The 15,596-nt window shown below is 40.4% G+C and overlaps 2 protein-coding genes across 3 annotated transcripts in view; one reads left to right on the forward strand and one right to left on the reverse strand.

The window, feature by feature from the left end:
* PPP4R3B (protein phosphatase 4 regulatory subunit 3B) overlaps positions 1-8,486 on the forward strand; it is a 54,080-nt gene extending 45,594 nt beyond the window's left edge. For both annotated transcript variants that reach the window (XM_019516669.1, XM_019516670.1), the window contains exons 13-16: positions 364-503; positions 1,158-1,342; positions 2,097-2,299; positions 5,750-8,486. In XM_019516669.1, coding sequence (XP_019372214.1) covers positions 364-503; positions 1,158-1,342; positions 2,097-2,299; positions 5,750-5,845 — 624 coding nt within the window. In that variant the 3' untranslated portion in view covers positions 5,846-8,486. The remainder of the gene's footprint in view (positions 1-363; positions 504-1,157; positions 1,343-2,096; positions 2,300-5,749) is intronic.
* Positions 8,487-9,358: 872 nt separating this feature from the next.
* Positions 9,359-15,596, reverse strand: part of CFAP36 (cilia and flagella associated protein 36) — a 54,597-nt gene continuing 48,359 nt past the window's right edge. Inside the window, exon 10 of the mRNA XM_019516672.1 lies at positions 9,359-9,514. Within this exon, the coding sequence (XP_019372217.1) occupies positions 9,425-9,514 (90 nt within the window). The 3' untranslated portion in view covers positions 9,359-9,424. The remainder of the gene's footprint in view (positions 9,515-15,596) is intronic.

Raw genomic sequence — 15,596 nt, forward strand, 5'->3', positions numbered from 1 at the left:
TCCACATGATGGGACTAGCCCTCATGAAAGGCATTAGATGCATCCCTCCAGAAATTCATATTGATACCACAAATGGGAATGGGGCAGGAAGTTAGAAATAAGCACTATATTAATCCAAGGGTTATCTTTCTGTTTATGTTTAAATAAGCAGAAATGTTTCTAAAGATTGATTTCTATCCCCCCCCATGAAGAGGAACTTCAAATAACATCCTCAGCTGTCTCTTACAGTAATTTCCCTTCCTTCCCCTCCCCTCCCCATTTTGGGAAAGGAGTTGATAATTGTAGTAAAATGCTCTTAGCTTTCATGAAAACCTTTGATCTTTTACATCTTAACAGTTTAAATATTGTTTTGTGCTTATGCAGGAAGATATCAAGTCACTTATTGCACATATAGTTGAAAACTTTTATAATGCACTTGAATCCATTGAATACGTTCAGACGTTCAAGGGACTGAAGACTAAATATGAACAAGAAAAAGACAGACAGAACCAGAAGTTGAACAGGTATTGTATTGTTCATATATCTTGAGGCTGAAATTATTCTAATATCCCTCGCTGCTCTTCCTAGAGGATTTCTCAAACTAGTTGTATTGTATGTTTGGTGACTTAATATTTCATGTTCTTATTTCCTCACAACATGATTATACAATATTATGATTTGTGGAGCTTGTCAAGTTAAATAATAAATTCTTGGATGAGGGTTGGAAGAATTCTTTTTTTTGTTGAAAATTCACAGAAATACAAAAGAAATTGAACTAAGCTACATTTTTGGCTGTTCTTGGGACACGGCAATATGTACCTGTATAACATATTTAGGAATAGATTTTTTTTAAATGATTACAAGAATTTGGAAAAGGTGAGTGGAATTCTCTGTGAAACTTGTCATGCAGATTCAAATTTACTTTTTGGTGTTTTGTTTGGATTTTTATTTATTGATTTATATTAGTGCCTAGAAAGAGGACACTGGGACTTAATTAAGTGAATTATGCTAGGTTGTCTTCATTATTTATCTTAAGGCACCAGAAACTTTCCATTAAGCTAATTAAGTTTGCTGTTGTTTGGATGACTGGGTGTTAATCTATCTTACGTTAATGAGACATGGGGTTTTTGGGTTTGTGAACCGACAGAACTTGAGTCATTTTGTGGTATTTCTTACAGTGTTCCATCTATATTGCGGAGCAACAGATTTCGCAGAGATGCAAGAGCTTTAGAGGAGGATGAGGAAATGTGGTTCAATGAAGATGAAGAGGAAGAAGGTGAAGCTGTTGTACCTCCAGTTGAGAAATCAAAAGCAGAGGATGATTTTCCAGATAGTTATGAAAAATTTATGGAAACGAAAAAAGGTATTTCTAATTTCAAATCTACACAAATGAAAATTCTAATCATTGTATATTGTGTGATTGGTTCCTATGTGGACTGTCTTGTGTTAACACATTAGCAGTTTCCTTTGAATCCTAAGGAGTGATCTGTATTCTCATCAGTAAATTAACTGTAAGTTTGTAGTGTGAATTGAAGTTGCTATTACCTTCTTAACAAACCCTCTTGATTGTACACGTTTATTTTGGCTTGACCTACCATATTTATTTGCATATGCACATTCCCAAATAAGACACGTTCCTTGTTATGGGAAGACAGCATAAAGAAAGAAAGATACTTCCAGAGCCTTTCCTGCCATGTCACCAGTTCAAAGCCCCTTCTTCACTGTCACTCCCCCTCTCCCTGCTGCTCTGCCAACAGCTACAGGTTTAGCCATTTTGCAGCCACTGCCGAATTAAGCCTGAAAGGGTTAAATCTGTAGCTGCTTGCTCTGCAGCGGGGGGAGAGACAGATGCTGACCAAGGGGGTTCTGTCCCTGCTGCGTGCAGCTGTAGCCTTCACCTCTGTGAGCACAGCCCAGTGCTGCCATTCCAACATGGAAATCAGTTCCTTGCCTGAGACATGCACCCTAGTTCTGGAGGGAGAGGGGAGGTGCCATGTGGCTTGTGAATTTAGTTCAGCTCCACAGTCCCTTCTTTACAGTCTTTATATTTAGGGTGCGCATTAGTAAAAATACTGTACAACTGTTGTATGCTCAGTATGAACATTTTTGTCTTTCAGCTAAAGAGAGTGAAGACAAAGAGAACCTCCCAAAAAGGACTTCTGCTGGCGGATTCAAATTTACTTTTTCCCACTCTGCCAGTGCAGCTAATGGAGCAAATAGTACAAACAGTAAATCTGTAGCAGCTCAGACGTCACCAACAAACTCTAATGGCTCTTCATCAAAGAATGCAAACTTGACTACAGCAGTAACAGCCACTAAGGTGAGAGTAAAAGCAGAGCTTCTGTACTCCAGAAAAAGAAGGGATATGAGCTGTTCGTAATATCTAAAACCTCTTAATGAAACCATTGATTGGACTATATTAAATCTTACTCTGTCAGACCCTGCTACAAACCATATTTTACAGCTGCATAGTGCTTATAAATTGTGGCAGCTGTAATCACTAAACCTGCATTTTCTGCATATAAAGTGACTCGTTTCCAAATAATTGACTATTGCAGTCATAATGTGTAGTTAATTCTGTGCCCCAACATGTTTCTCATACTACTTAATGATGTGGCATATGTAATACAGCCTTTTTTTTTTTCTCAGTCATCTGTTTGGTGGAACCACTGTCATGGAATCCATGATCATGTTAAGCAGACACGCAAGGAAGGGGAGCTAGGTGATACTTGAGTTCCTGGTGATGTAAAGCTCTGTTAAATGTCCAGTTTCAGTTTCTGAACCATAAGCTCTTCAGATCATGCAAGCAGAAGAGAGTCATTTGTAGCAATTTCACGTAGTCATCCTAAAAACAGTGGTTTATAAATTGGCAACTCATCAGACCCACAGCCTAAAAGAACATTCATTGCATGACTTTTAAAAAGGGAAGTGTAAATAGTGTTGGGAGCAAGATGGGGATCCTCAGGACTAAATTAAGGAAGTATTAAGCACCTCGCAAAACCAATACTGAATAACACAGTGAACCATTTTAAATAATGAAAGACTATTTAAAATGTTAATACTTTTCAGCTTTGTAAGACTTGGCCTTCAATTATGCCTTTTTCTCCTTCAGACAGTTCACCTTAGTTTGTTGCCTTTTGTTTCTCCTCCCACTTATTCCTAAGGGAACAGTCAGGTTTGGTTGGGCTAGTGGCCTGGTACCTATATCCCTCTAACCCTAGGCCCCTTTTTTTTTTTTTTTCTGTGCCATCCAGCACCATCACATTGATCCCTGAACTTCTTCCCTGGAACAAGTCCTTTTTAATTTTTCTTCCCAGTCCATTTACCTATCTGGGATGGTACCCCATGACAGAGAGACATGAGAACTTTTTTTTTCTGTAGTCGACTGTGTGGCTACCTGAACCTCTGTAGCACTACAGGCCAGATGTTACCCCGGGACATGGGCAGCTTTCATTTTAGACACATTCTCTGAGCATGACTGTAGTGGTCCTGAGTACTGTGCTGGCCCCATGTGATGGAGGGACCGTAACAATCTGTGCAAAGCTATGCTCTTTCTTCTTCATATGATGGGTGTCTGTTGTAATGGATGCTTCTCTTCTGGGATGCAGAGCTCATATTGATGATCATCACCACATGCAGGGTTTCTGGACAAGGAAGAAGTGAAACTCCACATCAGTGTTTTGTAATTCAAGGTGGAAATCTTGGCCTTCATTGCATTCAGAGGTATCATGTGCAAGTCACCTGTCTGCTACGCTTTTGTGTTTCATTTAAATAGCATGGCAGAAGTGTTTCCCCTTTTGAATGAGGGAAGAGGTCACCTCTGGCTTTGGTGTATCCATCGCCAAATAAAACTTTCAGTTGAACACATCCTAGGCCTTCAGAACATCGCGACAGAAAGTCTCAGCAGAATCGTCTCCTTGTGCCACAAGACTGAGTGGATTGTGGATGCATTTTTTTTCAAATCTCGGTCAACAGGAAGTGCTGGTCCTTTTGTTCCAGGAGAAGACCTTACAAGTCTGTGTTCCGTGTCCATTATGTTCCTGATTCCTTGGCTAAGAGGTTTGTACACCTCGGTCCCACCCAGACCTCCAATCCCTCTGGTAGTCTTCAAAGTGTGGCAGTATTCCTGATAGCTCCTGCATGGATGGCAGAGTTTTGGGAGTAGAACGAAGTTTTGCATTCTCTTCATCTCACAGCCTGGATGCTGGATGGCTCTTCGCACATTGTCTCAGTCGGGCCATCTTCATCCATAATGGGAAGGACTCTGCTAGCTGCACAGAATGGCTTGGATTTCCATCTGGTGCCACGTAGAAAATTCACTTGGAATGATATTATCCCAAACTTTGTCCCATCTCTTGGTGCTTAAGAACATGGACCCGTCTCTGTGTTTGACATGCAGCTGCCAGCCATGCTGGCTCAGCTCTCTGCCAGGTGACAGCTGTTTCTTCTCATCTAGCTACAGGTTTCTAAAGTGTTTGTTAGCTAAGGGTTTACCTGATTCCCCATGTGGGACCTAAATTTGGTTCTTAGCTCCCATATGAGCCCACAATTTGAGTCTATGGCAAGGTGCTGTCTGCTCCACCTGTTCAGGAAAAGAAATCCTAACACTGATTTACCTCAGCAGGAAGTGAGTGATATACAAGTCTTTTATAGTGAATGATCCACCCCTTTCTGTAGGGACAAAATCTTGAGGACCTTCACACTGTTCTTGTAGCAAGCAGGTGGTTTCTGAATTCTACCTGAGTCATTGGATTACAAGACCCTTCTTCCAGAAACTCGCTCTGCCCAAACCTTCTTCTCTGCACTCACTCAGTGTCAAGAGGGCTTTGGCTTATCACCTTTCTAGGACCGAGCCCTTCCTTAACTCTGCGGGTCTTTGCAGCTGCAGTGAAAGATTCTAAGGGCTCAGGATATCAATCCAGAGATTGACCACGTGGGCAATCAGGCTGTACACAACTGGAATGAGACTGCAGAACTGGAGGTGCCATTATTTGCACCACTCTGCCAGAGGCCAGGTGTTTACCATACTTCCTTTCACAGTATCTCAGTATACAAGATCTGCAAGCTGGTTACAGAAAGCTAAGTACATGCCCAGTAAGTGTTACACTATTATGGCCTCTGGGGCGGAAGCTGCTTTTGAGAGGATGGTTCTCCAATTGCTGTTCACCAAAAGGGGACTCACGAGCCCAGCCCCAGAGCACGTGGGCACTGCTTTGGAATTTATTGAGTGAAAGTAACTGGAGTTCAAAACATATTGGCCATATTCACATTGCTCCCCTGCCTGTTTCTCTGAGGCACAGACTCTTAAGTATTGCCCGCCTGGGATCTGGGGTTTGGGGGTGAGACAAGTGCTGCTGAGGGAAAAAGTATCTGGTCAAAGGTTCATGGGTGAGAGTACACGTGTGGACAGGCTCAGAGTATTTCAGTTACTGTTAACTTTCAGAACTATCATTTTGCTTGCTTTTTATGTAGAAAGCACAGTCTCTCTCTGTTAGAGATTTGTACTATAAAATATTACAGGTCAGCCCGACCCAACTTACTTTGCTGGTGAAATCTTTTCTCAACAGATGACTTGCCACCTTTATTTCATATGCCCAGTCACTGTGAAAACTATCTTTTTGTGGGTGGAAGTCAGTCCTAATAGACTTATCTTCTGAAGCTTGTGCAGCCTCAAGTTGACAAAGGGACATCTACTGGTTTCACGTAGTTGCGCATTTCTGGGGAGATATATTTTTTGCAGTTTAAATTTTTTTTTATTTACAATTGGCAGGGAAGTCTAGTTGGCCTGGTGGATTATCCTGATGATGAAGAGGAAGATGAAGAGGAGGAGACATCTCCAAGGAAAAGACCTCGTCTTGGTTCATAAAAACCTTGGAATAAACTTTTATTGTGGGGTCTCAAATGCTGCAACTGTTCAAAGAGCTAAAAAAAGTCTGAATCAGAAAGCTTTCTCCCTTGAATATATAAGATAATACAAGGAGTAGCAAAAGACACTCAGTATATCAGCTAGAAAGGTTTAGTTCTATAAACTCAAGGCTTCCAAGGAACTTAATCTCTTTCTAGTAAATAAGGAGTCTGCCATTCAGGCTGTCAAGAAAAAAAAAAAGGTGGGTTAGTATTCAGAACCTGGATGATGGCTTCTCAGTGAGGAAAGTCTCAGGTTTTGGGAGGGTCTGGGGAGGGGAAATAAGTATGGTAAACAATTTTTAATATTGCAGGGTTTTCCCCAGTGTGTAACAGCTAGGAAAAAATGTAAAGCTTCAACTTCAAACCCAGTAATCTTAATTTTGTAATGGTGCTGTCCGTTGTGTTTTAGCAATTGCCTCTTTTTAAAATATGAAGGGAAAATGAATTCTATTTGCAGAAAAATAAGTCCAGACTTTGGGACCATTAGTTGCAAATTCAACCATGCTTCTGCCCGTGCAAGTAGGGAGCACCCTGTATTATAGTGCATGTTGAGTTGTTGGGTTTTTCAGTTCATGATTTGAAGCGGAGAAAAAGGAAGCCGGATTCAAAGTGGACAGTTGTGTTAATCTGCTTGTTTTTGAAACTAGATATCCAGTGATATCTATGCCAAGGATCAGTAGCTCTCGAGCAAATACTGAGAAATGGCTAGCACTAATAAAGTAGTGCTGTAAACTACATGAGTACAGCCAGCACCTCATGTTACGGAAGATACTAAACTGAGTCACGTTCTGCTTTGTTGTAGTGAAGCTCTCTCTCTTCCTTGAGCAGCAAGTGTATTTTCACATTTGCGAGTTTAAATTGTATAACTGAGGTGGTAATAAGAAACACTAACCAGTTTTGAGTAGTGTTGAATTTAGTGGCATTTAACACCTGAGTCATTTTGGACCAAGATGGAATTATTACTAACAGTGCACCAGGCGATTTGAGGCAGAATCAACATGCAGCACCTGAATCTGGGTGTAAGATGAAAGCTGTTGTTTTTTTTTAAAGTAAGAAGCACATTCCATGTATGTAAGCAGATTGCAACAGAATAGGTCAATTGATGGAGGCAAACAATTTGAGGTTTTATTCTCAGAGCAGCAGTGAACTGTAAATATTTTAATGTTAGTGTGCCCATATATGATCTGAGATCATGAAGTGAGAAATTTCCCAAATTACAATTAATGTATCAGAGATGTTAAAATATGAAAACAGCTGGAAACCACCACATAGTTCACTCTTGTAATACGTGTTATGGGTCCATTTCTCCTGGAATAGTTTAAACTGAAGCAGTTCCCCTGTTTTGGAGATTTTTGTAGTTAATTTTAATTTTAGCTATTGTTTGGAAAAGATGGGCTGTCTGTGTAGATATGAAGTATAGTTTTTTCCATAAAACAGAAGTTTATTTTGTATTAAAAATACCACTGTACTTGTTTTACACCATTTGTATACATGTGGTGATATTAATGCTGAACTGTAAAATTCAGGAATTAAAATGTGACCCTGTAATTCCATAATTATTGCTTTTGTTTGGTTTGTTGTACATGGTAAATCAACTCCTAATTTTGAAAGGTGACCATTTTAGAGTATACTGTAATGAGACATGCAGTTTTTAAACAGTCAGTATATACCACTAGATCAACTACCAGACAGAATGCATGAGATCTGAGCGCCCAGAGGTTGGACACACAGCATTCTGATGGGTGACAGTTTAATGTGCGTGGACCTGGGGGAAATACATTGTTGCCCCTCGTGGGCTCCAGGCAACCAAGAATGGGGCTCCCCCTCCTATCCATCTGAATAAGAGACCTTAAAAGCTAAGGCGGCGACTAAGGAAATCAGTCCTTGGCTGCTTCAACCAAAATTGCAGTGTTGTAACCAGTTGCTCCCTTCCCTGATCTCCACTTCAGGGTTCTGGTTTTTGTGATGAGTCTCCCTTTCTCTCCCCCCTTAAAGATAACAGATTCCTATAAATCTATCCTTACCTTTTAATGAAGAAGCTCAAAAGTCATGTAGTTATGTGCCTTTCCCCTTCAGAGGCTCAAAACATCATCACCTGATCTGTAACCTTAGTTATCAGGTTTTGGTTTTTGTTTTTAAAAAGAAAGAAAGATTTTACCCCAAAATGTGCTTTCATTGTTTTTCTTCTAATTTTCTCTCTGAGAACTTGTCAGGAGCTTTAAGAGGATACATTCAGACCAGCTTTTGAGCTTTTTTCTACAGTATGTGAACGTCATGGATTTTTCTAGTTGCTCTAGAATAAAACTAAAGGAAAAGACATTTGATGTTATCTTAAGGCTTTGGATATTTTTATCAAACTTTTTAAAACCCTTTTTATGGGTGACACATTGTGTTCCCTCTGACTAGCTAATCTCCAGGATCACCTGCCTCAGGCAAACCAAGATTCTTCTCCCTGTGATATACCACATCCTGTATGGATTCTGCTATGGGACAGCCCACATTCTAATGCCTGGGGCCCCTCCACTGCAGATTTTTTTTAATATTACATCTGCCAACATGTATCAGTTATAAATGCTATTTTAATAAAAAGTTACATGAAATTTGGATCGGCTGGGTTGGTTTTTATTCACTTACTGCTCTAGATGAAAGCTTGCAGATACAGGTTTTGCGGGGGAAAGATGGGGGGCAGTTCTTTTCTTTTCCTCTGAGGTGACTAGTCGAAGCAGTGTTTATGGTGAATGAAATGGTAACATTGATGTCAAGATCTTGAATTCTGAGATGAGACCAAACACAGCAACATGTCAAACTGAATAGCTGATGTTTTCTGCACAAGAGTACGGGTTACTGAAAAAAGGCCAGGGAAACTTATAAATAAAGGAGCCTACGGTTAACATGGAAATTGCCTGCGTCTCCTGACTTCAAAGGTTTCAGTTGCATTTCCTGTGTCTTAAACATAAGATTATCAAGCAGTATTTCCTTGTTAGCTGATTAAACTTTATTTGACAACTGAACATAATTACTTGCTATAATGACAGATTCTAATAAAAGGAAAAAGTTCTGCATTTAGGAAGTTTTCAGATAATGTTCTCCATGTTGTAAACATTTCTAATACATTTTGAGACAGGGAAGTGCTTTATCTCTAGCTTTAACAAGTGTTTGAATGATTTAAAATCCATGGTTGTTCTACATATTATTAACAAGCGGCTATGGCCACAGCTTTCAAAAATGGTGCCTAAATTTTGGATCTTGAGTCCTTACTGAGGTCCTTACCTTCTGTTAGGGTTCAGCCTCCAGCAGATCCAGCTGATCTTTGTGAAACTGAGGTTTCAGAAATCTTGGCCTGCTTGGTAAATGAGTTTTAAATCCAGTTTCAATTGCATCATTGTTTTTATGTATATGAAGAAATGAGTTGCTCATGTTCTGTAAAATGCATATATAAAAATAATATATGTTTGAAAGCAAGCATGTTGAGTTGTTGGTTAAATAATTTATTCTAGATGAAATTCTGTTCTTTTCCTATGGCCTGAAATTCCTTGAACTACCGCTTATTAATAACTTCTTCTTTAAGTTTTGCTGCAAGCATTCTCCTCTTTAGCAGCAGTCTTTGCTTCTCCTCTTCTGACATTTCCTGAAAACAAAATTAAAATTCTGTTACAGTAAGTAACCTCAATGGCTTTGTGGAAAATGCTGAAAAAATACCCTTTAATAAAAGGAATCTTCCTTTGATGGTTCCAGTGTTAAGCATATAACACAAAACCACAAGTCAGTTCAGACAGTAAATAAGATTTTTTTTTCCCTACAGTTCAGAATTCAGCAATAAAAAATGAAAATAAAAAAATGCAATATGGGTGACCTCCCTCCCCAGACTTGAAATTTCTAACAATCTTGTAGGTATCCTACTAGCAGCTTTATTTCATAGTCAGACTTAGGCCAGGTACAAATATTACATTTTTACCAGTATGTGATCAGAAACCCATCAATACCAGTTTCAGAACAGAAGTTTGGCACACATCGACTGGTTTAAAAATGGCAAAACCTGGTCTAAGATTTGCCCCTTTCCCTCCTCTCCCCTTGTGCCCCTAAAGGGCAAATGTATACTGTTTGCCACCAATCTAAACTGTGGCACTTCCAGAAATCCATGTAACTTAAATTAATTCTGATTCAGGCTTTTTGAACGTCTGTACCTAGCCTTAGGCTGTTAGCAAGAAGAGGGAGCATCGTACATCCTTTGCATCCCCAAAGTGCCCTTTGTGCTCCCCAGCCAGAGGCCCCCAACTTGTTTCATATCCAACATTTGTACAGCAGCAAGGTGCATAAAGGTGAATTAAAAACAAAATGGAAATATTTATCTGCATGGAGCGCCACAGGTGGCGTGGGCATGCAAACTGATTTTATTACAGCACATTAAGGACGCGTGTCTACATGTGCATGTCCTTAATGTGCCCTAAAAATGGCAATTTTAGGTGTGAATAGCTAAAGTGCATTAATGTGTGTGTAGGCACATTAAGGCACGTTAATGCTGTGGATGGACTGACCTGGGACTAACTTTAGTCCCACATCAGCCCATGCACATGGTGTTAATGTGCTCTAACATGCACGTGTGTAGACAGCCTAAATCACCTTACTGCGTATTAAATTTAGACCTAAATGCACATGTAGATGCCCACAAAATCTTAAACCTGGAGCAGCTTCCAGGATTGAGTTCAATGCCCTGCACTTACAACCTACCACATCCTAGAACCCCTTTAAAAATGAGCAAGCTCCATCTTAAAGTAGGAAGACTATACTTGTGGGGGGGCAAGGTCACATGAAGAGATTTAACACTTCTAACGCAGTACTTCTGGCAAGTCATCTGGCACACTGCTCTTCTGTTTCAAAACAACAAGTCTATCTTCCCTCAAAGGGAAGATTATACCCTGTCTTGCACAGAGTACAGTAAACACTGTCACTACACATGTTCAGAGTGTGTTCTTCCTCTAAAGGTGCTGACCCCAGCTTCAGGAACCATCCCATTAGGGCTCATGCTTGTGCCCTGCCCCAGTCTCCACTTAACTTTGCCAAGTGCTGCAGGTTGCTGTAACTAATGCTGAGGGGTAAATTCAGCAGCAAGGGTAAAAAGGTAGGGCTGGAGCATCAGTGGGGGGCAAGGGGTGGAACGCAGCATGTGTTGGGACAAACAGCGCTTAGCAGGTGGAAGGACCCACAAAGCTAGGACATGGATTGTTGACCTCTGTACTGATGTACTTGGTACCAAACAAACAAACTGCACCTGTAATTGGTGCTGCCCATGCCATGTTATGTTTCCTGATCCCTTGAGCTCACTCTCCATATAAAGTATGACTTCTAGGTTTTCTGTGTTGCTTGGGAGAAGAGTCCTTTTTTTCCTGGACGTGTTGCTGCCTCCATCCTTCCACTGCCCTGATCCTTCTGGATGAGGACAACACAACTGTTGAAATTATTTAGTGACAGAGTGCCAAATCTGGTATCCTCTCCAATGGTCCCCAAGTACTTTGTTATAAGATTTTTACATTAAAGCTTACTCATGCTGTGTGCTTTGCTCTGTACTGAGCTGTTAGTGATTTTTTTTCTTCCCTGTTAATTAAGCTGGCTTTTAAGCCCAACAAGTTGTTGAATTAAAAATGTATTTTAACATCCACCTACTGCCTGATGAAAGTTATTGCTGTGTTTTCATACTACAGAACCTTTATTGCTTTGGTACAGTGAGGTGCACTTTATTACGCCAAGTCAATGCATTGTCTAGATTGTCACGGTAGTCTTCAATCTTGGCACAATATAACAGGATATCAGCTAAATCGTTCCTGACTTTCCAGTTAAAGTTTGCAGTACTTGATACTAGAAACATTGTTTTATAAAACAGCAAACTTCAAATGGAAATGACTGTATGAATGTCACAATGTTTTTATACAAACTTTTCTAACTATATTTGCATTTCAGTTAGGAGAGGATTTATTAAAACCTTATTCCATGGAATTTTTTTTAAAAAGAAAATACTGGGGGGAAGAGAGGATTTTTTTTTTTTTTTAAAGAAACTCTTCACTTTGGCTCTTATTCCAGTTGTGTGCTACCTCAAGAAACAAACTGGAACCTCTATCAACTTGGTCTTCCAGAATAACTGCTATTTCAGGTTAAGTCAGCATTGATTCACTTGCATCTCTGTTTTGCGCTCTCTTTTTTTTTTTTTCTTCCAGGTGCCTTGAAGGTTCTTTGAATTTTTCTAACAGTCCTTTAGTTAGTGCATTTTAAAGCCATCCCAGTGTAATTTAACTACTTTTACATCCAGTTCTTCCTCAAAGTCTTGCTTTAAATGAGCATTTTGCTCACTGCAGGTTAAGGTGACTCTGCCAGTGCCATCATACTTGGCGTGGCTCCTACATGTTATTGTGAGAGGATGTAATTAACAGCTTTCTTATTGCAACATCTTTTCTGGAGAAGTAGAAGAGAAGCTACTATTGTATGCATGTGTGCCAATAACCCTGATGTCAGCTAGACATTTCTTGCTGGGGTTTTCGCCCGAGAAGGGACATTGCTCATTTCAATTTTAAAACAAGAAAGTCTCAAATGTAATCAAAGCAAAAATGGATCTTAACAGACCATGAGCCTCAAAATGAGAGAGAGAAGGGATTTTTATGTAAATCACCATTTAGGCCACAACATGTAAATTTCCTGCATTTCTAGCTATGTCATATCAATTTTAAAAAAATACCCTTTGACTGAAAGAGGAGTCAGTCCTCAATATATTTCCACACATTTTTTTTCTGCTTTTCACTTCAAAACTAATTGTACCAATTGTTTGTATGACAAACTGATATAAAGCAAACCAGAAAGATCAAACCAAGAAGTAGGCTGGCAAGTTTATCTAACTTTTTTCTCTTCTGGATTTAGGGCCTGAACCTGGCACCTGATTCTTGTATCTCTTGTAATCTCCAATTTTTTGTTCCAGTAGGAAAAGTTTCAGCACAAAGCTGGGAAGTAAAACAGTCATCTTTTGCTGGACTTACAGCTGCATGAAATACGTAGCACAGCAAACAGTGCTTCTATCCTACATTAAAAGCAGCTTATGTATTCTTTGACTATTCAAACACCAGTGCAAAGGAAGCATTTCTGAATTTCCCTGTCTTGTTCATTTGGACTTCACTTTTCTTTCCCTTGTTTTAGAGCAGAATCTGTAGCTGGATTTAATAAGACACGGGCTGTTTGAGTTGTGATGTTGGGTAGCATAAATTTCATCAAGTGAGATTGTTCTGCTTTTTGGAGAGACAAAGATTTTTAGGGTGAAAATCTTTTCTTGGGCCACCTGCATAGCTGAGATAGTTAGATAAGCTTTTGAATCCAAGACATTAAAGATATCGCTCTGAGAAATCCTTGCCTCCTGCATAATTCCTGGGCCACCACAGTCATGACATCGCTAGACCACTGCTTTTGGAGTAATGTAAACAACTGTCTCCTGCATCCTCAACTGGAATGATTTTCTGATTTCAGGCAGAAGGCAGGGTTGATTTGTACCTTACACACTACCAGAATCAGAGATGTATAGCATAAGCTTTTATAAGCAACAGGCTGGCTTTGTCGGATGTTGTGAAGAGATTGCAGGAAGCAGAGCTAACTAGAAAGTGGTGATTAGAATAAAAATGGCAGGGAAAGGAGGAGGAAAAAGAAGGGGGCATTGCTGAGAGACTCAACTTTGCGCTACTAAATAACCGAAGCGTGTATGCATGTAAGGGGAGACAGCTTTTCTGACAAAATGATCTTTTTATGACTCACAGTAGTCTTTTTTAAAAAAAATGCATTGATTGTACCACAAATAGAAGACTGAGTTTTCTAGGCCAATGTTTTGGCTATGACCAACAAAGTGAAGCTACAATGGTAAGTGGAGTGTGATATGGTCCTATGCATTCTCCACCGCGAGTGCACATGCACCCTGTGAACTCAAACCTGGAGACCTGCCTTGGTAGTAGTATCTTAACAATACCCATCTAGCGTGCATTCACCTTGCTCCTCCTTATGCTTTGCACTGTAAGATACATTGCACAGTCCTGTTGGTCAGGTTTCCTCTCAACATCAGAATCTCAGGATGTGAAGGTCACCCAGGAAGAAGAGAGAGATGCCACCAAATATGCCTATGGACTACACTTCTCCAATCACTATGGGAAATAAATTTCTCCTTTTGAGTGCTTAGCCACATGCACATCCCACTGTGGATAACTCATGAGTGAATAGCAACTGCAGGACCATTTTCCCCAATGTGGCACAGTATTTGGAGCTTCAGTGACTGCACTGTTTGTTGAAGGCATGAATACTGCTTGTGGTGGCTGCCTTCAAGTGTCTGGAGAGACATTTTGAAAGGATGTCATGTATGTGTTAGCTCTGGTGGAGTATGCCTCTGACTGCTACTGGAGGCTCCACTTTCAGAACCCATGAAGGCAAAGGAACAGTATCTAGACCTTTCCTTGAATTTGCCTATTGGGAATTGCCTGCCACCATTCTTGAGTCAAGAATTGCATGGACCAATACCTCTCCCCAGAAGGAGCCTGTACTTGCAATGGGATGGAGAAAGACTGTGGAAGATACAGCCATGATAAGCACTGGTGCATGTTTCAAATCCTGGTCCTTACTGAAGTCAAGCAAGGAGACAGAAGATAAATGGCCAAGAGGTTGCATAGATGGTGGAAACAACTGTGCAGGTAAAGTGTCAGTGGCAAGCCACGGATGATAGCAGTGAGAAATTTGGCTCCTGCAGAACAATGAGGTCTCCCACTGAAGAAAGGAAGTACAACTTAAGGACAGAGTGGTCACTGAGTTGCACAGCTTCTGGGTAGGCTGAAAACACCAGCGCCTGTAGTCTTAGTGAATGAGGAAGCCCACTGTCATACTGCATCCTCAGTGCTGGTGTTGAAAAAGCTAATGTTGAGAGTTCCCTCTACTGGTCCTTGTGATTCCATAACACTACCAGGGAGCACTATGCCCTGGCATTAAGGCACATCCAAGTTTGTTGGTGTTGCATTGCTGCCAAAGAGTCTAAGAAGTTAAACAGCAAGGAAGAGATGAGGAACACTTTTTCAGGAACCTCAACTGTAAATATTTTCCTCAACTCCTTCCATTGCCCTCCTCCCAACTTTAGACTTCAATAACAACAAAAATGTGAAGGAGTGCAGGCTCCCTCCCTAGTATTTATGCCTTCTTGGATCTTTCACCTCCTGTTCTAAGGCTGGGCCCAGATATCAACCAAGCAGGTTACACTTAAGAACCCAGCCTCACAAACTTCTCCGGCTTGGGAAATGAAGGACTTGCAAATGGCACACTTCCCTGGAACGTGGGACTCTTTCAGAAAGCCAAGACACAAGTGCAGTCTGCTGCTGGCCAACATAGTCCTGTCACAAATAGGTGTAGATTTTTTAAGCCTGGAGACCTGGAAGAAACAATGCTTAAACAAAGGGAGTGAGGTTCTAGTTGATCTCAGATGAAGGCCTTGCTAGGCTAGGGGAAGCCACGTGATGAAAGCCAAACAAATTCTCTCATTGCTTGTTGACAAGAATAAAAAGTCTAGGAAACAAGGAAAACAAAGAAACTGCTAATTGTGAGCAAATTGCGAGTGGAGAGTACATGGCTGTACAGTCAAAAACTGCAGTGTACAAGGATCAAACACTGTCCTAAGATGCTTAGGAAGAACTAAAAAGTAAGAAGAGCTAATT

The sequence above is a fragment of the Gavialis gangeticus genome, unplaced genomic scaffold (assembly GCF_001723915.1).
Source record: "Gavialis gangeticus isolate Ggan-Ray unplaced genomic scaffold, GavGan_comp1, whole genome shotgun sequence".
NCBI lineage: Eukaryota > Metazoa > Chordata > Crocodylia > Gavialidae > Gavialis > Gavialis gangeticus.